The following is a 22,334-nucleotide window of genomic DNA, read 5'->3' on the forward strand; positions in this document are numbered from 1 at the left end:
GAAGGTTTCCACCCCCATGTTGCTCCCTCTTAAATAGAGCCGCAGAGGGGTTCTCAGCTTCTGGGCTTCTTCCTGACCTCCGCAGGAACCAGAGCCTGGCTGGCCTCCAGTGGACACTGAGGCCATGATTTTGGGTCACTCCTTTGGAAGGTTGGATTGGGATGGAGAACTCTTTAGCAACTAGCAAATCTTGAATTTCATTATCCGGGATTTCTGGGGTTCTGCATTGTCAGGAAACCTGGGAGGAGCCACTTGGAAGTCAGGTGTCTGAAACAGGCTCACCTTGTCTTGTCCTACCTGCCCTGATGACCAGCTCCAGGCAAGGCAGCCAGGACTTCTCTGGGAAGCAAACCCTGAGATGCTGGCCAGTGAGGGACCAGCTCCAACCTTACTTCCCCATCCTGTCCCACAGGGGCTAAGTTCCAGGATTTGGCCTGAGTCAGGATCAATTTTCCAGATAACCTGGCAAAAGCCACATTAAATAACCAGTTGCATGGTTCTTTCTTTAGGATTCCTAAAGGACTCTTGGAAAGAGAGTCCTCTAGAGATCCTACTACTTGGAATTTTCTAGACATCTTTGAGGCATGTTGGCCAAGGGCCCTGATTCAGAAGAAAAAGGCAAGTGGAAAGGTGAGGGAAGCACAGTTCCCCTGGGTGGAGTTTTGAGCAGGGGATGGGATTTGTACACCCCAGGAGGTTCCATCCCACCCGAATGTCTTCTTCTTAGGAGACATCTCCTAATCAGCCAGGACAGTCAGGTAGAGATGTCTCTTGGATTCTTTTGCTGCTGGTAATGGAGGTTACCCGAGCTTTGCCTCCCAGGAGAGCCTGGGACTGGTACACCCAAATTCCCCTGCTCAACGTAGAAGCCAGTACATTCCAGAAATGCTCTGCTGGACTTTCCCTCCAGGCCTTCCTTTGCTCTTGGGACTTGCTGCCTTACAATCTCAAGGCAGGGAGTGATCTCAGCTCCCTTCTGCTCCCAAGGGACCTCACCCTGGCCAGAATGTTGCACCTTTTTGGCAGCTATTAGGATTCCAGCTGCAAACTTATGTGGGCCCCTTTGCTCCAGCATTAACCTGTAGCAGGGGTGAGTGCCATCCCTTGGTGCGAAGACTTCCTCCTCCTCTTGCCCAAGGCAGAGTTACTAGGGGCTGGATGGCAGGTTCTGTTCTAAAGGCCAACAGGTAAGACTAGGGTCTCCGTCAGCTACGCCTTTGGGGGGCATGGCCACTATCGTCTCCCTAGGTCAGGGAACAGCACTCTATAAAACGTCAGAGCAGACATGTAAACCAAAGCTCATCATAGTGGTAGCTCCTCTCCAGAGACACAATTCCAAAATAATAATATGCAGGAGACCCACTAATGCCAGGATCCAGCCCCAAGGGCTCTGAGGAGTCACTCAGCAGCAATCTCGGTGCAAACTTGAGGAGTGCAGTGTGTGAATGTGGATCCACCCAATAGCTCCCCTCCTCCCCAACCAGCGCCCGTTTCTAACTCTGCGCTAGGTTTCCTAGAGGTGTAGCAGGGAGGGGGTCAGGGCTGGGGTCAGCTGAAGGTCAGTTCGGAGAAGCGAGCAGTCAAGAGAGCCGTACTGGTACTCTCCTCAAGGCGTAGGCCGTGAAGACAATTTCTCGCAGCCAGGACCCTGACCCTTGCTGGGTCCCGAATTCCACCTGAACCAGCTCCTTGTACTCAGAGGTCCCGGAGCCCACGAACTTTGCAGCTTGCCTCGCATGCCTGAGCGGCTCTGCAAACTCCCATTCATCCTTCCAAAACAAATGAATACGTGATTAGAGGGTGCAACTACTCATTAGGGTGGAATCCCAGAAGGTTCTGGGTCCCAGGAAAATAACTTTCTTTACCTCCTTTCCCCACCCTCTGCCTCTGATCTTTCTACTAAACTCCATAACCCAGGGTCTGGGGTCTGCCATGGGCATTCGGGGCTGTGTTCCCACACTGGCACTGAGTACTCTCGGATGTCCAGGAGCTGCTCCACGCCCAGGGCCCGATGCCTCTGGGAAGAGATTTTGGGAGAAAAGGCGACTCTGCCAGGGCCAAAGTATGCAGGAGCCCAAGCTGTGGCGCCGAGATCCCAGTACGACCCCCCGCCCCCCATCTCCACTCGGCACAGGCTGTGTCCTAGGCGTGCAGGAATAGGATCGAAACGCGAGGAGACCCTGCTCTCTTCTGCTAGGGGCTGTTTGTTTTAGCGCTAAGGGTGCCCTGGTGGGCCTAGCAGCACAGAAGGGGTCGCACGGGACTGAAAAGCTGGGGACGCAGGTCCTGGGAGGCCAGGGCTAAATGAGCGCAGCTGCCAAAGTCGGCTGCCGGGGTCAGCAAAACTTTGTTTCTGAGTGCGCAGGCGCAGCGCAAAAAAACGGTTGGGGGGCAGGGGGAGGAGGAGTGGAATCCCGAGGCAACGGGAGGAGGGACGGAGGAGGAGGGACGGAGGAGGAGGGAGGGTGGTGGATTAAAATAAGTAGGCGGCTCGGTGCAAAGGGATGAGTGAGTCGAAGCTCGGTCTCTCTCCAGCACGTTCTCAGCCGCTCCGGGTTCAGACCGAACCAGGGAGCCGCGAGCAAGGTTCGCCATCCCGGGCCGGCAGGACTCCGGAGCTGCTGAGCGCTTCCCGCCTGTCGAGCGCTGCCAGTCCCCGCAGCCGGAGAGGGGCCAGGACTCTAGAGCTCCGGGGGTGCCTGTGGAATCCAGCGCCTCTGGTTTCCCGGGTCCCCCGCAGAGGGAGCCTCAGAGACGCGCTCAGCCCCGGGACCGCCGCGGAACAAGGTAACTGCAGCCCTGGGCGCCCCGGCACGACGAGGGGAATGCGGACAAGACTCCTGGGCTCTCTGTCACAGCGTGGCGAGTGTCCCTTCTCTCTCAGTGTCCCTGAAGGAAGCTTGTCTTGCCAAACGAAAAGCTGCAGGACCTTTGTGAAAGTTAGAACCTCTGCAGCCCAGGGTGGTTGGAGGGTCTGGCTCAGGGACTTCCCGCGAGGTGTCCTCGGCCTCTGACCTCCGGGGAATCAGAGGGCGGGCTTCCACTACTGCCCCCACCCCCACCCCCAGGGGCCAGGCTCCGCGGAATCCGGGGCGAGGTGCCACAAACTTAGGAAGTCAGCCTGTGGGCCCCCTCTTAGAAACCGAAGCAACTTCAGCGGGCACAAACTTTCCCGAGATGCGCGCCTAGCTCAGCCTGACCTACCTTAGCTGATGAAGAAGGAAGAGAGAGTGGATGGATGGCCACGGCTGCAGCCAACCGCGCCAGGGACAGGTGCATGCCCCTCCCGGGTCTTGCTTTCATGCGAATTTGTCTTTTGCAGAGTTGCGTTCAGGTACGAGGCGGGTTGGACCCGGGAGCGCAGGGCCGGGAGACTGACCCCGCCTCGCACTTGTGCTCTGACTTGGGGTGTTCTCTATGGGATGATTGCTCTGTGTGATGAAGGCCTGGAGGGTAACCCGCCACTGTCCGGGTGCATGCAGGGGTGCGAGCACTACTTTCCAACTGGAGACCCGCACGTCGCATTAGCAGAAACACTATGGAGCCGCGGGTGTCTCCAGATTGGGGCTTGGAAGGGAAGGATTCGTTTGCTCCCCTGACTGTCCCCTAACCCAGCCTTCATGAGAGGTGGGAGCCAGAGGAGAGAGGGACATAGGTGAGGGGTTGCCTGCTGAGCTAATTTCTCCCCAGAAATGTCTCTGATAAGAGGAATGAAAACCCACATCCAGTACTTTTTTTAGCAGCTCGGGGCAGTAGCGGGGTAAGGTCTCAGAGTGTAAAGTAGCTACGAGGGTTTCTTTGTTGCCATAATTTGGTCAATTTCACGGGGGCTAAGAGCTGCGCGCTGGCCCTTGGGAACAGAAACCACGTGCAGGCTAGATAGTTCCCCAGGTTCACAGCCTCCTAGAGAAGAGGAGAGTCAGCAGGGAAGGGGGGTTAGGGTGGGGGGAGATCAGTGGGTAGTTGTTCCATCTGAGGCTCCTCGAGGTAATTGCGGTTTCATTAAGATTGGGGAGCAGATCGCTAAGGATGCAACGGGCGCTTACGTGCAGCGGGATGGCCGCTGCCTCGCTGAAGGGTTCGTTCGATCTCGTTCGTTGGGAAAATTCAACAGAAGTCGCCTATGCTGGTCAATTCTCCGCCTGGAGTTCGGACGCCTGTCACTTGTATTGGGGGTTCGATGTCAAGGATGTTTTTTTCTGGGGCTACTGCTGGGTTCCTCCAGGCGCAAGCTCGTGGAGCTCGCTCCGTCCTCATTAATGCAAGCAGTTAACTCGCTCACGCTCAATTAGCCCCGAATAAACCACTTTAATAGACTCGGCACACTTCATTAATGCCCGGCATTGGTCTGGCTGCAGACCCGGGATTGGCGCTCCACCGCGCGAGGGACTCGGGCTTCCAAGCGCGAATTGCATTTGCTTCGCGTAGTCGAGACCCTTTACCGCACCTCCCAGGTCCGGAGGCCCAAGCTCCTCGCAGAATGGATGCCTGGCCTGCGGAGAGGGTTCCCTCTCGTATGTAAAAATCTAAAGCGTTCACACTGGGGTTCCGGGGTCAGGGCTACCCGAGCTCATCCTCTCCGGCTGGTGAGCGAGTGAGTGTGAGGCTGTGTTTTTCTCTTAGTTGACCGCCTGAACCCGGATCGTGCATTCGGCCCATTCTTGATACTAGTGTAAAAAGCCACGTTTCGAACGAATTTCGTCCCCGGGAAAGTCGTTGGAGAGAGCCTGAAGAGCCCTGGCCTCGGAATGCGGCAGAAAATAAGAAACTGGCTGCGCCGTTTAGGAAAATAAATTGAGTGTTGGGGAAAACAAGATCCGGCAGATAGCTGGGAAAGTTTGGCTCCCAAGAGCAGTGGTGGCTGCAAGCGCCCCCTCTTCCCACCAAGCCCCAGGTCTTCGCTCCTGAAAGTAGGCGAGAAAAGGCCAGGTTAGTACGCCAGGTGGATGGGCTCTCCCACACGGGCACGGAGAGGGCTCGGGCCCGCGTGCAGTCAGAGTCCTGCCACCACCGCCGCTCGCTTGCCCGGGGGTTAGGCCGGGCACTATGAGAAGGGAGCGGAGGCCCGGGCGGCGCCCGGCGGGCCCCGGGGAGCCAGAGATTAGGATCTGATTTCCAGCGCCTGGAGAGGGAGAAGAGGTGACAACAAATCAAAGAGCGCTCACCTCGCCTAAGTCCGGGCGGACCTTTGAAGTTGGCGAGCCTTCTTCCTCCTTCCCACCTCCCCAATCTCAACCGGCCCCTGCTTTGTTTCTGGCCCAATTCCTATTTTGCTTTGCAGTGTCTCAGCGCTATAGGAGGAACTCGGTTTGTCCTCGGTGCGACCAGTGCTCCCAGCAGTAGAGCAGATGGGTGCGGAGGCCTTGGCTCTACCCGTGCGGCCAGCGCCCACGCTCCAGAGGCGCGATCACCGCAGATCTGTGCCTCTCTTAGCCCCACAGCTGAATTAATTGCTGTGGGCAGACTAGGTGTTCATTCGATTGCTAATTTAACCGGCGCAACCAAATCTTTGCCGGCTCTCGGTGTTTTGCATCCCTGCCCACCCCCAGCAGAATGGCCCAACACACAGCGAGTGACCTCCAAGGGAAAGGGCTCCTGGGTCAAGATTGTCCTCACTCCTCCCGACGAGTACGGAGCTTTCCTCTCACTAAAGGCTTCGCTGCAGGGAAAGGCAGCTGAGTCTAGGCCTGAGCATTGCTGGCCTGGGCTGAGGGTGAGCTAGGCTGGGGAAGCTGCCTGGGTAGGTGTCAGTGTATGCTGTGAATGAGAGCAGAGCAGTGTGCTGACATCCCAGGGAAGAGGGCTTACTGCAGGTTAGAGGAGAGACCCGAGGAAGGGAAGAGGAGGAAGAAGGAGTAAAGGAAGAAGTAGGCAGCAGAGGACTGACAGGGGCAAAGGAGCAGGGTGTCCCAAGCACCCTGCTCCCACAATGACTTTTTGAGTGGCCCTCAGCTCGGAGCCCAGAGGAGAGGGAGTTCAGCACTTAAGTATCCCAAGGCTCCTGTGCGCTTTCGGCTTTCACTCTCCCTGTTTTTGCCTCCACTAGACAGACCTAAGTGTCTGGTGCACAGAGATAAGGGCTTCTCTGCAGAGCACAGACCTGTCTGTCCATGGAGGCTGGAGACTCTGACCAAGAAGGCCAGGAGATGCCAGCCTGTTGATCACGTCACCATGCCTTCGCTCTGGCCTTGCTCAAGCTCACTGGCCTTGCAGGTGGAGGATGCCTAGACCATAGCAGCTGAGGCTGGCCTCAGTGCTCTTTCTTACCTATAGGCATACCCACCTGCTCAGGGCTCACCATACACACACATCCTGAGAGCCCAAAGACCCTGCCCCCTTTTGTATGTGGCATGGAGGGTACTGAAGCCACCTTTTATGCAGCTGCAGATGTTTCACCGAGTTAAGGCACATGGGTGTCAGTGTCCTTGCTGAAACAAAGGTGATCACCAAGCACTATGTTAGCAAGTCAGTTCACAAGCAGCTGCAGAGAGGGCAGTGTCAGTTGGGCTCATTAATAGTGAGGCAGAAAAGCAAATCTGTGGTCAAAGTTGAGGAGAAAGATAACAGGCTTCTAGAGGTCAGATTGAAGGCCAGCTAGTAGACCTTCATGCACAGGAGCTAGGAGATGTATGGGTTTGTGTGAGTCTGTGTACTGTCTGTCTGTGAGGCTCTTGGTGGGTACTATGTGACCCTGTGTGTATCTGTGTGAGTGCTGCTTCCTTTGTTTTGCAGTAGAGCACTGGACTTCCCACTTTATCTTCGCACCCTGTTGTCAACTCGGTCCGCTTCAGAATGTGTGCATCTGTCAGTGTTCATTTCTGTGCTTGTTTATCTGCACATGAAGATGTAAGTGTGCTACTGAGTTCCTGTTATCTTTGCAGGAGAGTGTAATTCGGTATTGACTCAGGCTTGCACGGATGAAAGTTTCCCTGTGCTTCTGCCTTTCTGTCATGTACACCACAGTCCTTCATTTAGGTTGGTTGCACTGCGTTGGATTTAATTACTTGCTGGTTTCTGTATCTGTCAGAGGCCATTTGAACGGAGCCTTCCTGTCAGAGAGGGTTCCTGTCTTTTTTTTTTTTTTTGAGGTCATTGTGTTCCAGGGGTGGTGTCTTAGACTCCCAACTCCTGCCCTGGGGGACAGAAAGGGTGTGGCTGGAATGGAATTCAGAAGTGTGATGTACCCTGAACTTCTCTTTTTCTCTCCCCATTCCCTTCTTTTCTTCGCAGATCCAGATTGAGAACCCACCACAGCTACCACAATGGGCAGCAAAACCTTGCCAGCGCCAGTGCCCATCCATCCATCCCTGCAGCTCACCAACTACTCCTTCCTTCAGGCAGTGAACGGCCTACCCACAGTGCCCTCGGACCACCTGCCCAACCTGTACGGTTTCAGCGCGCTGCACGCTGTGCACCTGCACCAGTGGACGCTGGGCTACCCGGCCATGCACTTGCCACGATCCTCTTTCTCCAAAGTGCCGGGAGCCATGTCCAACCTGGTGGACGCGCGCTTCCAGCTGCCTGCCTTTCCTTGGTTCCCCCATGTCATTCAGCCCAAGCCCGAGATCACCGCTGGAGGCAGCGGCCCCGCAGCGCTCAAGACCAAGCCACGCTTTGATTTTGCCAACCTGGCCTTGGCTGCCACGCAAGAAGACCCGTCCAAGCTTGGTCGAGGGGAGGGCCCGGGTTCCCCCGCTGGTGGGCTGGGCGCCCTCCTGGATGTGACCAAGCTCTCCCCAGAAAAGAAACCCACAAGAGGACGCCTACCTTCCAAGACCAAGAAGGAGTTCGTCTGCAAGTTCTGTGGCCGCCACTTCACTAAGTCCTACAACCTTCTTATCCACGAGCGGACGCACACCGACGAGCGGCCCTACACCTGTGACATCTGCCACAAAGCCTTCCGGAGGCAAGACCACCTACGGGACCACAGGTGCGGCACTGCGGGTGGCCCTAGAAAGAGCTGCCAGTCCGCTTCTGTCCTCACCTAGTGAGGAAGTCCATGAGACCCCCTACCGGCTCCAAGCCTCCCTAGCTTCTGGAAATTCCCTAAAATGACGAAGGGGATCTGGGCTATAAGGCTCTGGGATCAGATCTTGGAGCACTGGTAGAGAGAACAAGGGATGAATAGGACCTAAGACTAAGTCAGGTCTCCTGAGCTCCAGACAAGCACGCAAAGCTTCCGCACCCCTTCCTCCACCCGCGCGGCACTGTCCAATAGAAGTTTCTGCGATGATGGAGAGTGACACGTGATACATTCAGCACTTGAAATGTGAAAGGAGTGTGATGGACAAACTAACTTTTTAGTTTTATTTAATTTTAATAACCACAGGTGACTAGTGGTACCATCTTGGACAGTGCAGCTACAGCAAATTGCCCTTCCCCACTTCCCTTAAATCACCTTGAGTCAGTGTTGACCCAGGCCTTATAGAGAGGCTGTGCTGGTTCCTCTTCAAGAAGGCAGGTGGTTGGATCAGAGATTTATAGTTCAGAGATTACCCAAGCCACTCCTTCACCTCTCTAGCCATCCACAAATTCAGCATTTTGCCTGCTCCATACTGAGCACCCCACAAAACCCTTTCTTTTGAGAGCAAGTGTCTCATAGCAGTGGGAGGGGACCTTGGGCAACTGTTATAACATTGCATCATTTTGCAAGGAGTAATTCTCTGTTTTTGCCCTCAGATATATTCACTCCAAAGAAAAGCCTTTCAAGTGTCAAGAGTGCGGAAAAGGATTCTGCCAGTCCAGGACTCTCGCTGTCCACAAGACACTACACTCACAGGTGAAGGAGCTCAAAACCTCCAAGATCAAATGCTAAATAGAGCCCCCAGGCCACCGGGACCCTGGGTCGCGCCGTTCCCTCCTCCGGGGGGATCAGAAGCCGGAAGGCGACTCTAGCGGGCAGCGGGAGGGGCTCCCAGACTTTTCCCCATCCCAAACAATGTCCCCTGGGTCCCGGACGCACGCGGAACTCCAGAGCCCCACCCGGGGCCGTGACCCTGGCCGCCCGGGCGGTTCCCCCAGGACGCGGCTAAACTCTTGGCCAAAAGGCGGTACTCACGTGGCGGAAGGGAAACTGCATTAAAAAAAAAAAAAAAAAAAAGAACCAAAGCTCCGCGGAGTCGCAGCGGCGCCTCTCCCAGAAGTATTACTTTTTCTATTGTTATTTTATACGTCTTCTTTATTATTTTTTTCTTTGACCATATAAGCTTGTAACTCTGACTGCGGAGAGAGAGGGGAGAGGAAAAGAAGTTCTGAGCTCTCACAGCTTCCAGCCCCTCCTCCCGCCCCATCTCCACCCCCGGGAGCCTGCAAAAGTGTAATCCCTTGTATCTGCTTCAGCCACCGGCCCCGGGACCAAGCGCGGGGCTCGGCAGCTCCGGCTCCCAGCTCCCGCTGCGCAGCCGGCTGTGGGTTCTGCGGCTCAGCCGGCAGGGCGGGGGCCGCGGGCCCTGGGGCTGGAGGGGGCCCGGCCTCCGGCCCCACTGCTCCGTCGCCTGTCACCGTGAACGAGCAGCCGGCTAGGAGCAGGGCATTGTATTGCGATTGGCACTTTATGCTGACCATCGGTAACGGACATTTATCACTGGAGTTTTTAAAAATATGAAATAAACGGTTATTTTACAGGCATTGCAAGCTGGGTAATTTCCCCTCCCAAACGCAGGAAACCGGGCGGCTCTTTTCTTTAAGAGGAGCAGGTTTTCTCTGCGGACTCCAGCCTGTCCCACTCCGGAACCTCCGCCTTGTTGGGTTGATAGGGTTGGGATGGGTGGAGAAAACCCCTTTCCCCCGGTGTTGGTCTGCCTCGGACTCCATTCCATATTTGTTTTCCGACTTTTCTCCTCCACTTCGGTCTTAGGGTCTCAGTCTCCCCACTCCTCGGCTCCAATGGGCTTCGCGTTTACAAAGAAGCGGAGCCTTCGGCCAGTACATCAGTCATGAGAAATCCCAACATCTCCGGGTGCCCGAGTCGCTTAGGGTCTTTTAGGAGAACAGAATATCACCTACCTCCCAAACTACAGGCCCCACTACCGGCCTCTTGCTAACGCTTTGGGGTGGGAAAGACGTACCCTCACAGACAGCCTCAGACTAGTACTGTCGCGTGTCCCTCGGGCCCCAATACCCGGCTGCAAATACATGATCACCGCTGCCTCCCCAAAGCTCCAAACCTATATCCCATCCTCCCTTAGGATTCCCCAGACAGAATTCTCAGGCTGGGGACTTGTCCACTGCCCGGAGCACGGCTCCACGCCCGCGAAGATTCCCTACAGTTTTCAAGTCTTGTCAGGAATGGCGGGGGCGGGCGCCCTGGGAGGCCCGGGAAGTTTAGGAGAAATCTGAGTCCGCCTTCCACAAGTTGAACCTTCCCCGGGGCGTCTAGTTTTCCCACAATTAGAGGCCAGGCCGTCGGGGGCTTCCCTGCTGGAACGGGGCGGGGCTCCCCCAGCTCCAGCTCCCTGACCGCGGGGCTGCGTAGGCGGGGAAGCCCGCGGCCTTTCCCAGAGTGAGCGCGTCCTCGCCGGCTTCGGTGCCCTGCGCTCAGCGGCCACCGACACCGCGCGGCCGAGCTTTCCAGCAACAGGGACCCCAATTCCAGCCTCAGGTAGGGTCCGGCGGCCTGAAAAAGGGGGCCGCGGCTGACGGCGTTAAAACGCTCTAGCTTTCCACTGCGCCACCCCTGCCTCTGGGATCGCCTCCTGGCCCTGTGCGGGCTAGAACCCCGCGGTCCCGGAACCCAACTTGTCCCTGTGGCCTCGGCGGGGCCAGCGCGGATGAGCACTGCCCTCCGTGTTCGGCGCCGCGCTGCCCCCTGCTGGACAGGCCTGGAGGACTGGCCAGGGACAGAGGGTACCTCACAGTGTCCTGCCTATAATCCCGAGTATCTCCGCTGAAGCCCCCGTCGGCCACTCATTTAGATAAAAACCTTCTTGACTGTCCCAAGGCCCACCGCGAATGAGGGGCAAGGCGCTGCCAGGTCTGCATCGGCCTGTAGGACCTGGGCTAGTCAGGCAAGATCCCAATCCCTCTTCTTTCCCGGTCCATAAGGACGCGCGCCCCAGGAGAGAATGGAGCCCAGGTCCCAGAGAACTGTGACCTCTGAGTGCATGCAGGGAGGGTTAGTCAATGGGTTTGGGTTTCGATGGCTTGGGCCCAGCCTGCTCAGGCAGTGGTACTGTCTGCCCTTGGCCATGGCTTGTGATAAGGCTGATGGCAGGAGCCACCTCAGTTCCTTTACTAGCCCTGTGAGGTTTCGGGACGTGGTTGTTCCAAGGTGAGGAGAGTGGGTGCGTACACACACACACACACACACACACACACACACACACACACACACGCACGCACACACGCAGCCCCTTTGCTCTTTCTGCGGTTCCATCTTTCCCAGGGATTGGCGACTGCTGTTGCCCTCTCCTCGCTAACATTCCTCCACCTCCCACTCCCTCTGGACGTGCAGCACGGTTAGCCAGGCCTCAAAGACGGTAAGGCTGAAACGGGGGAAGTTTTTCCTTCCTGGCCCACCCCACCTCTGGTACCACGAATCCCCACCCCTCCACCCGTAGGCCCCCAACCGAGGGACTTTCGATATCAAAGGTGCACCCTTGGAAGAATGGCTTTCCTGCGCAGTTGTTTAGGAGGCAGTAGGGAGTGGGGCAGGACGCTGCTCAGAGGCCTCCGGCCCACTCGCAATGCCTCTGCTTTGGCCTGCTCTGCTGACTGTTGCTCTCGTCCTGGTGTATCCAGAAACCACTTCTCAGCACAGCTCTCTGCGGTCTACACGCCTTACAGTGATTTCATACGCTGTGCAGAAGCAGCAAGGGCAAGTGGAAGCGGCAGGCGGGGCCGCGGGCCACCAGACCCCACGCAGGCTCCAATTCCCGGGCCACGTGGTTGGGTGCCTTTGCCTGCTCGTACGGTCGCACGAAAAGGGCAGTCGGAGGGTGTTCTTGCCTGCGCGCTCTGTAGGGACCGCCTTTCCCCCACTACACCTCTAGAAAGTCATCCCCCGCGCCTGTCTTTAGGAGGGTTTTCGGGAGCTAAGGAGGCTGATGGCGCTGGCCCGCGGGAGTTCAGCGGGAGCCCTTCCCAGAGGTGCTAGGCCTGCGGTTCGTGTGGGGGTAGGGAAGCTACTGGCTGGACTTCTCTGCCGGACGGGTAGAAGGCGCGGGAGACCCTCGGTGCAGCCTGGAGCTTCCTGGTGCTCGCTCCGGGAAGGGGATCAGGAGCGCCCTGGGGAAGGAACCGCCCGCAGGGGCTTCGCCTGCGGAGGAAGAGGTTCAGGTTCCACCTCCTCCTTCCGGAAGGTAGCTAGGGGCTCGGGGGGCACGAAGCGACGTTTCCGCGCACCTCCGTGACGTGGGATTTAGCCCTGGAATAGGGCCTTGGGGAGGAGGAGGGAGAAACGCAGAGGGATGGGCTAGGGCTCCTTGACCACAGACACCTCGGCTCCAAGAACTGGGGAGCTGTGATGTACCTCAAACCCCTCCTCCCTGGACGGATTCTCGGTTTCGGGAGCCGGCTCGAAGGCGTCCCATCCCACTTCCCAGAGCACTAGGGCGTTGTGACGTCACAATATCCTCCCGCGGGCACAGTGGCGTTACACAGGCCCCTGGCAAAACAATCAGAGACTGGCTGCGTTTACAGCAGTTTCTCATTTATGCAGTTCTGTTACGTCACAGAAGGGCCCCATCTGGAGAAGTGACACCACGGCTCCCACATTTCCCGGCCCCGCCCCGCGAATCCTGCCCATAGAGGCGCCAAGACTCTCTGTCCTGTTTCTGCCCACAGGATCCTCAAACCCGAAGCGCTGGCAGTAGCCCTGAGTGAGGGAGGGTGCCCGGCAGGGTCGCCCTCGGGAATCCAGTGGCTGAGCACGATCTCCCAGCTCTCAGGCTTTTAGGGCACCGGCTGCCTGGGAATACTCTCCCCGCCCACCTGGCCCGGCCCCGCCCACAGCCTACCCGCCCACTGCGCATGCTCTGCGCGCAGGCGCAGGAGGCGCGCGAGGCCGAGGAGCGGGCGCTGAAGCGCGGGGTCCTGCGGCGGCCTCTCGGACCCTGTCCATTTTGGGGTCCGGCTTTCAGGGATCACAAACTCAGGGTGACACTGGCTCGGCGGGCGCACGCAGCCATCGGCGTATGTGAGCTCTAAAGATGAGGACGAGGAAGAGGGCAGCTCTGGGTTAATGAGGGTTGCAGACCCTGTAGCATCTGAAATCCAGCGCAGCCATGGTCAGACAGGGGGTCCCTGCAATCGAGCCGGCAGGGACGTGCCGTCGGCCCTGCCTTAAATCGGAAAGTCCAGCGCGGCCGCAGCCGTGTCAGGCCGGGTCTCGGAGGCAGCGGTCTCCGCCCCCAGCCGGGCGGAGCTCTGAGAGGCGCGGGCTCGGTCGCCCAGGCTGCCCGCTCGGCCTGGTGTTCTGGGCCGTGGCTGGATGTTGGGCCCAGTTCGCGCGCGTTTCGGATGAAACATTCACTGCGGACGTGAGGTATTAGGTAGGGGTCAAACCTCATGTCAGCAGGAGAGGAAGAATTAGAAGCTGTGTTTCCTTTGAGGCGAGGGGCCCGAAGACCCAGTTTTAGCTTTTCCTGCCACTTAACAAGCTCTGGGCAAGTCCCTGCACTTTTCTGAGCCTCCGTTTTCTTCCAGTGATGGGAATAATACTCTTCCCACCGACCTCATGCAGTTGAGGTAAAGAGGTCAAAGTCATACATACATATTTTCTCAATCATATTCACTACTTGAACCAAAAACGGGGCCCTAACGTGTTGCAGAACATCCTTGGCGTTTATGAAGCGACATGTACAACGTATTGTTAGAAACGCTCGCTCGGCATCCTGAAATTGCCTGCCTCCCAAACTGCCTTATTCCTAGGAGAGCCTTCCCGTCATCTTCACGTTGACATAACCCAGGGATCTTGAAATGGGATGGGAGAAGGGTGTCACCTGGACGGGTGGTCTTCTTGAAATGTCCAGGAAAACTTGAAAGAAGCCCTTTTTAAAACTCCATTTGGACCAATGGATCAGTTAGTTCGTAAATTATCGTTATGTTTGGTTGAGAGAGGAAGGCAGGTGACAAAATGTAAGTGCTCTGCTCACCACTCCGTTGTGGCATCTGCCTAGCGAGTAAAAAAACAACCTGGTGCAGGTGTATGGCAGGACAGGGGCCTCAGGGAGCCCCCCACACTGAAGAGGTGGTAGGGGGGTTTCATTCTGGAAACACCAGCCTGAAGAGTGAAAAGGACCCCCACTAGAATCTCCTTTCAATGGTGCTTTCTTTGACTCTTGCTAGGGTGTCCTCATCTAAAGAAAAGCTGCTCACACAGTGCTGTTTACATGGATACATTGCAGGAATGTTCCTCTCACCCAGCTACCCCAGCCCAGCTTAGGCTATCTGCTGACATTCTTGGCCATTTTTCCCGGCCAATGTCAGTTCCAGTTCCAGCGATGATAATATAGAAGGACTAACCCAGTAAAGTAGGATGGATGGATGAATGCGTTGAGAGTTTTGTTTCTCTTTTCCAAACACTGAGCTGGCTCTTAGCAGCTCAGCCATCTCTGGGGGAGGTGTAAAACAATTTATTTTCAGTGTCTGGTTTGATTGAACTCTTTTGCTAGTGAGATAAGGAGTTTTGTCGCGACAGTGGCAAGGATGGATTGCTTTGTGTCATTTGCAGGAGTTGGGTACAACGTGAAGCCTGTAGGTGGATGGTGTCATGGGATGAGAAACTTAACCCAGGACATGGAAGAAAAGCTAGAGGAGATGGGGAAGGAATGGCTAGATCCTTGAGCTCTCAAAGGACGGGAGAGGGAATGTGAGCTTCCAGAGCATTTGGGCCTTGCCTGAAATCATTAGATGTACTTGGGAGGTTGGTTTATGTCTTATTAACTTGGGTCAAGAGTTGAGCATCTTTGTGCAGGCAGAGTTGAGAAGATCGTCAGTGTCTCGCAGCACACATAGCACCTCCTGTAGGTCTGCAGAAGGCCAAGAACCAGAGCAGGTGTGGTGCTGAAGCTATCAGGAATGTCGGGATGGCTGTCCGTGGAGCGATGCCAGCACTGAAATAATGAGCAGAGGCCCTCTCCGGGAGGTTGGGGCAGCTAGAAAAATCGTTAACTGTTACAGGGATCTATGTACCATAAGCTCCGTCTTTCCCCGTTGTTCTTTCCTTCTTCATGCTCCGAGTTTCCTCCTTTTATTGGTTCCTTTCTTTTTGGAGAACTTTTGCTAGTCATTATTTTAGGATAGGTCTGGTGGTGAAAAATTCTCTTAATTTTCCTTCATCTGAGAATGTCTTTGTTTCTCCTTCGTTTCTGAAAGATAATTTCACCAGATACAGAATTTTAGGTTGATAGCTCTTTCTTTTCAGCACTTGAAAAATGTTGTGCTATTTCCTCTGACTTCCATGGTTTCTTACAAGATTTCTGCTGTCATTTGAATTGTTTTTTCCCCTATATGTTAGTTGTGATTTCTCTTGCTTCTTTCAAGATATTTTCTTTGTCTTTAATTCTTTAATTTTCAGAAGTTTGATTGTGATGATTCTTGGTATTGATTCATTTGGGTTTATCCTTTTTGGGATTTTTCTCAGATTTTTAAATCTGTAGGTTAAGCCTTCCGTAATTGAAAATTTTTCAGCCATTATTTGTTTTCCGTATTTTAAAAAAGTTCAGCTCTAATTTCTCCAAATATGTTTTTTCCATCCTCTCCTCTATTTTTTCAACTCCAATGACATAAATATTACAACTTTCATTGTAGTCCCACAGGTTTTTGATGTTCTGTTCAATTTTCTTTTTTCAGTTTGTTTTTTCTCTGTTGTTCAGTTCAGGTAATTTCTATTGTTCTATCTTCCAATTCACTGATTCTTTCCTATGTCCCCTGTATTCTGCTGTTGAGATATTTAAAAAATTTCAGTGATTGTATTTTTTAAATTCTAAAATTTCCAATGGCATTTCTTAATATATTCCATTTTCCTTGCTGAGGTTTTCTACTTTTGGTCGTTTCAAGGCTTCCTAATTGATTATTGAAGTATTTTTATGATGGCTGCTTTAAAATTCTTGTTGATACTTCCAACATCTGTGTCATCTTGATGTTGATGTCTGTTCATTGTCTTTTCTCTTTCAAGTCAAGATTTTCCCAGTTCTTGGTCTGACACATGATTTCCAGTTGCACCTTTGAAATTTTCGGTATTAGGAGACTGGATCTTATTTAGATCTGTTTAAGGAAGTCTCCTCTGACTTGCTGTTGTGGTTGAGGAAGAAGGAGGTGCTGCTTGCTACTGCCATGTGGGGGTGAAGGTCCAGGCTCCCCACTTGGCCTCCGCTAATGCCCCGGGAGGAGAGGAGAGCTGCAGTACTACCAGGTGGAGGTGAGAATTCAGGCTTCCCACGAGGCCCCCACTGACACCTCACAGGCCTGGGACAGGGAGAGGTCCCTTTTTGTTGCTCCCGCATGCTTCCACTGGTGGGTAGGTGAAAGGCCTTGTTACCCCAGGGTGATGGTACAAGTTTGGCTCCCCACTCAGTCTTCTTAGATACACCTGGGCAGGGCAGGGAGGAGCACCTTTTTAAAGCCAGACAAAGACAGATGCCCAGGCTCCCCATTCAGTCATTCCTGACTGGTAATCCATAGTGTATTGAATCTCTGTCTTGTTGTGTAAGTGAATCAGTATTGGTCTTACAGAAATATGCACTATGTGACAGGCTTCTTCACAAATCCCCGCTTCCTGGGATCACTTCTCCTTTTATTGTTCTAAGGTGATCCTGAGTTGCCACACTAATCCACTGTGGTGTTTTGAAATTTCATACTGCAAAATTATCACTTTATGTTTTGACATAAAATGTTCTGCAGTGACCTTTTATTGTAAAGTTATAAAACTTTTATCGACTCTCAAAAGTTGGTATGTAGGGTCCCTGTGGATGAAAAAGAGCAATTGATATTTTTAGGCTAGCTGTAACCTTTTGAGTTTTGACCCAGTAACATTGAATCTTTTATTATTTTGTTTATGAAAAGCAAACAATCTAATGTATCTGGTGGTTGGGTGCATGGTTTTCTTTTTCACCCTGCTCCCTTGTCTGGTTTTCAGATTATAATATTTAATATAAATTTGTTCATAGAATTTTAAGCCTCATTAAATTTTTGGCAATGGAATTTCAGGAATCTAGCCAAAATTTCATAAAATATTAGGTTAGTTTCCTTCACTGTCAAAGTATTTCCTAAAGGGATAGGACTTTTTTTTTTTTTTTTTTTCTAAAATTGCACCTTATAGGTTTCTTAATGCTGCCTCGGTCAGGAAGAGAAATAACTATTAAAGCGAAAACTTCTCTTCAGTTAATATTATTTATTTATTTATTTATTTATTTATTTATTTATTTATTTATTTATTTTTATTTTTTTTAGCTGAGCCACCCTGCTACCTGTTGGCAGCTCAGCGGCTGCTCAGCTCGGGCTGGACTCGAACCGCTGTTGCTCAGAGCTCAAACTCTTGAGGGAGCTCTTAACCAACTGAGCCACTCGGCCGGCCCGCTTAATATTATTTATTGATTACGATCTAGACTTGTGCTGGAGTATAGGCTAAGTATGGACATCATATAAATTGAGAGGAACGGTTCTTGCTTTTTCCAGATATATATTATTACAACGTAACATTTACTTCAGACTTAAGTAAATAACCTGATAAAAGGAACTAGAAAGCAGAAGACGTTTGTCTCAGCACAGGTTTTATTGCTAAACTTTGCTGGGTCACCTTAGTCAAGACCCATATAGAATCTCAGGACCCCAATTTCTTTACCTGCCAATTAGACTAAAAATACTTAACCTCTTCTAACTTCTACAAGCTTTTTAAATTAAAATTTTAAATGTGTGCCATAAATAGCAATAAATTTGCTGACTGTCCACCGCTTTTTATTTAGTCTTTAAAAAGTGTCTGCAAAGACTCCCAGCTTTTCAGCTGCTTTTGGTCTCAGAAATGTCTTAGAATAAAGAGAATAAGGAACTGCTTGAGATAGCTGTAAAAAAAGTTTTCAGACTTCATGTACAGGGTTGGCTACCTCCATTATTGCTCAGAGCAAGAGCCAAATTTCTGTTTCTCCCTGGAATGCTCTGATTCCTGAGTCGCCAGGCGGCTAGCTATGTCATCTGTGTGGATGAACATGGTTTCCAGCACTGTGTAGCAGACATACATGGGGTCGAAGTAGCTGTAATTAGAAAATCAATCTCACGTTTAGGAAATACGCTGAAGCATGTGGATATTCTGATTGGTCCCAGAAGCACAATAAAAGCAAACCAACTGCTCTCAAAGTAAGAATGATTATGAAAACACAAATTTTGAAATAATGAACACAAAGGTTGGTACTGTAAATATTTATTTCTAGAGAAACAATTATGGCAAACTCATTTCAAATTTCAGGGGAAGGGGGATTGGTGGATGGACCATACCATTCATTTTGCTATGTTAAAATGGGAATTTCTATATAAGGCTATCTCTAGGAGACAAGAAACCCTCCCTGCTGCCACCCCCATGGTGGGCAGGGTCTGTCCCTCCATCTTTGGACTGGTTTTCAGATGTGGCAAGGAGCTAACAAAGAATTCCTGCAGATTTTGTCTTCTATTCATAATTTTCAGAATCTGAAATAAGGGAGTGAGCCAAAGCTAAGTATTACATGGACTTCAGCTGTGACTGGGATGTTAAGGTCATTTCACAATTGGCTGCAAAGTGCACTTTTGGCTGGCAGAAAAAATGTAAAGCAATTTTCAGAGTTTTCTTTGTATGTCTAATATTGGTTTGCTTCCCTGTCATATAAATTACTCCGAGCAGTGCAGTAGGTACGAGCCAGGAGGGCATGGAGTGTGGGCACCACAGTGAGGATCTGTGAGCCTAGCCTCCGAGGAAACCAGGTGAAATGCATTCTGACCTTTCCAGCTTGTTGGTGTCATTGTTTTCCACAATGGCGCGATTGTCCTCAGCCTGCTTGGCTGGCAAAAGGGCCTTTGAGGTGCCCAGAAAACCCCCACATAAATGAGCAGCTAGAGAGGTGGGTGCAAAGCCGGCTTTGTGCCTCATGGGGCCCTTGGGGCACGCTCCCCGCTGGCCTGGGAGGCACGCCTCTAGGTCATGTACAGACTCTGTTTTGACTGAAAGCACTCTTGTTGGCAGAGTGATTTCAGAGGCACCTATGGGAGTCTCCCTCCTTTTGAAAACAAACAACCTCCCACCTGCTCTCCTTACCTGCTCCCCAGGGGCCTGGAATCCCTCACTGTCTCAGAGAACCCTTCATTCCTTAGTGAGAGCTGATGGTTAGAATGCAGATCTAGGTGGAGGAGATAGTCTATGGTATTCTATATTCTACCATTTATTGAGTCCTTACCATATACAAAACACTGTACCAAGAGACTGACCTCCATGGATGTGAGTCTCATTTTTTTTTTTAGTTGAGGAATGGAGGCTCAGAAGTATACATTTGCACAAGGTGATCAAGTATGTCGTAGAACCAGCCTTTGAATCCAGATTCTTCAGACTCCAAAGCCTCTGACTCACAGGGCCCGTTACTGTCTCCCTGTAACTGAGAGCACCAAGAGGAGGCCCTGCCTAGAAGGATAAGGAGCGCTGGGCTGTAACTCCTCCTGGGAGGGAGGGAGCGGCTAAGCCAGGCGGGTTAAGCCAGCTTTGGGTCTCCCAAGGTATGCTGAACGCAGGCCCACAAACAATGACGTCTGGAGCCCTAGCCTTGACCTCCGAGCATGAGGCAGAGGCCTTCTGCTCCATGGGGCAACCTACCAAGGAGTGTCATTCAGGATGGAGCCCCTTCTGGGAGTAGGGGGACGGGGGTGTGTGCCTGACCCTGCCTGCACTAGGGCTGTCATGGTGCAGCTCCTTTGAGTGCGCAGTGTGTATAGGAAGTTCCTCTGCATTGCTGACCATGTCACCAGCTAGAGTGTCAGCTTGTGAGCCTGAATTAGGTTGAAGCACCTCAACTAGCCATGTCAGGGCTGAGGGCAGCGTGGAGAGCGAGGCCTCAGAGGGGTCTCTGGGTGCTGTGCTGATGTGACACGGCTAAGATTTTCCACTGCCTGTCAGAAGAAGTTCATCTTGCAGTCGAGGTGCCAGGGAACTCCAGCTGGAGAAGGCCGTCAGAGTAAGGTCACCCAGACCAGACTCTTTCGGGATATGGCTTCAAACTCTCTCACCTTCACAGTCTGGTCTGGAGCTCTCTCCCATGTGCTTCTACAGAAACCTCAACCATTGCATTTTTAACACTATTGCATTGTCTGTTTACTTATAGATTGCAGGCTCCTTGAGGACACGCACCAGTTCTGCTGGTCGCAGCATTCATTCCCAGTGTCTTTTGTGGCACCTGAGCCTGAGGAGATGTTCCTAGCTAATCTGGAACCCAGAGAACACCCTTGGCCCCATTCCAGGAATGAGGAGAACTTCATGGGAAGTGGGGAAGAGAAGTGGGCAAGCAAGTCTCCTGATCGTTTGGGCTGCGAATGAGAACTGTGTGTAAACTGGAGCAGAAGGAGCTGTCTACTGCTGGGTGTGCCTGGCTGCAGCCAGGGTGAGCGGGGCCGGTTAGAGGGGACTTTTTCAGGAAAGGGAATAGCGGCCTTGCTCTGGGACAAATCCTGTATTGCTTTTTTCTCAAATAATTGTAATCTGGTAGCATGAAGGCTGTACCTTTTGTTTCCCTTTTACCTTGTATGTGAAATGAAACATTTAAAATGAACCCCCTGAAAATTTAGAAGGCAAATAAAGCAATCCTGCTAATTTAATGAAGATGAAGCTGTGAATGTGGCTTTTATGGAGTGTCAGCCACTCACTGAGGAGCCCAGCAGGGAAAGAGATGGAGGGGAAGGGTGGGCTGTGCCTCAGCCGAGAGGCCAGAACTTTCTGTAGTGTGCTGTGGCACGTAGGGGGGCTGTGCTGCTCAGGAGTGACCCAGAGACCTCAGCCGGTGAGTTTCCCCTCACCCTTGCCTTGTTTTCTTTCCCCAGGATGAGACCAGAGGAATGCCATGGCTGTCAGGAACACTCAGTCCTCTGGTCCCTCTGTGCCATGGGGTCCCTACTGAAGACACACTCCTGTGCGGTGCCCTCTGTGGTATGCAGCCTATCTGCAAAGCTAGTCAGAATGCAATGGAGGGAGGGCCCGTCTGTCCTCCCGGGCGTCCTTTGAGTAATCCCCTTGTCATAGGCACCTCGGAAGGCTGCTCACCCTGACAGAGGGGATGTGATGGGCAGCCTGTCAAATAGATTGTGAGTGCATTAGCAGGATTAGCAGTGAAGGCGAATATTGCACTGTTTTCAGAGTTCATTCACAGCCTCTGAGACCGGCTGCTCAGCTGCCAAATTGGGCAGGCGCAGGCTGCAGAATTAATGTCACATCTGGGACTGGCCCCGAAGTGGTCAGAGGCACAACAGTCCCATTGTGTTTGACTTGTGTTTATGTATTTTTATTCCACAACAGAGCTTAATTTATAATATTAGTACAAAGATGCGGTCTAAGGGTTCTTTTCCATCTTATTGATAAACTAGCTGAAACACTTTAGCAGCCCCTGAAAGCCAGATGCTCTGCTCCTGGCATGTTTTGGAGTATTACTGGTTTTATTTCTGCTTGTTAAAGTAATATACCCTCGTTTTGGAAATATTGGATCAGAAAAATATAAGGGAGAAATTTAAAATAATCCTTTTACCAGATATTACCTCTGATGGCATTTTGATGTATTTTCATGCAGCCTTTCTTCTGTGCATACACATTAGACAAAGTTATGATTGTATTTGATTCTGTTTCCTTTTTTAAAAAAACAAATGTCATAAACATTTTCCAACTTTCTTGCACCTTTAAGGAAAACATCTTTGAAATATTTTGTGTTTGTATATTTGCATTAGTTTTTTATTGATGTTTAACAAATTACTATAAACCTGGCAACTTAAAACAATGCCCATTTGTTAGCTCACAGTTCCGTGGGTCAGAAGTCTTACCCAGCTTCTGGGGTGGTTGGGGGCAGGTCTCTGCTCAGGACTCACAAGGCCAAAATCAAAGTGTCAGCTGGGGTAAGTTCTTCTCGGGGCTCTGGGAAGAATCACATCCAAGCGCATTCTTGTTGGCAGAATTCGGTTTTTCAAGATCATAAGGCTGAGGTCCTCATGTCCTTGCTGGGGACTGCTCTTAGGAGCTGGAGGCTGCCCATCTTCCTTGACACGTGACCCCCTTGATCTGCAAGCCAACCTTGGTGCATTGAATCCTTATTGCAGCGGTTCTCAACCTTCCTAATGCCGTGACCCCTTAATACAGTTCCTCATATTGTGGTGACCCCCAACCATAAAATTATTTTCGTTGCTAC

General features: G+C 52.2%; 1 protein-coding gene and 1 long non-coding RNA gene across 3 annotated transcripts; both read left to right on the forward strand.

The window, feature by feature from the left end:
- Window positions 1-2,491: 2,491 nt before the first annotated feature.
- OSR1 (odd-skipped related transcription factor 1) lies at window positions 2,492-9,627 on the forward strand. Of its 2 annotated transcripts, XM_019655245.1 has the most exons (4): window positions 2,492-2,787; window positions 7,231-7,930; window positions 8,680-8,779; window positions 9,207-9,627. In XM_019655245.1, exons 2-4 carry the CDS (start codon window positions 7,263-7,265, stop codon window positions 9,318-9,320), a joined length of 882 nt encoding a protein of 293 aa, XP_019510790.1. In that variant the 5' UTR covers window positions 2,492-2,787; window positions 7,231-7,262; the 3' UTR covers window positions 9,321-9,627. The 2 variants fall into 2 exon arrangements, with proteins under 2 accessions (XP_019510790.1, XP_019510879.1); XM_019655334.1 differs by lacking the exon at window positions 9,207-9,627 and having other exon boundaries at window positions 8,680-9,100.
- Window positions 9,628-13,141: 3,514 nt separating this feature from the next.
- LOC109388862 (uncharacterized) lies at window positions 13,142-20,767 on the forward strand. The gene is made up of 3 exons (XR_002125282.1): window positions 13,142-13,490; window positions 16,118-16,360; window positions 20,274-20,767. It is a non-coding gene; the product is annotated as an uncharacterized LOC109388862 (long non-coding RNA).
- Window positions 20,768-22,334: the final 1,567 nt, after the last annotated feature.

Source organism: Hipposideros armiger, unplaced genomic scaffold, assembly GCF_001890085.2.
Source record: "Hipposideros armiger isolate ML-2016 unplaced genomic scaffold, ASM189008v1 scaffold_0, whole genome shotgun sequence".
NCBI classification, from domain to species: domain Eukaryota; kingdom Metazoa; phylum Chordata; class Mammalia; order Chiroptera; family Hipposideridae; genus Hipposideros; species Hipposideros armiger.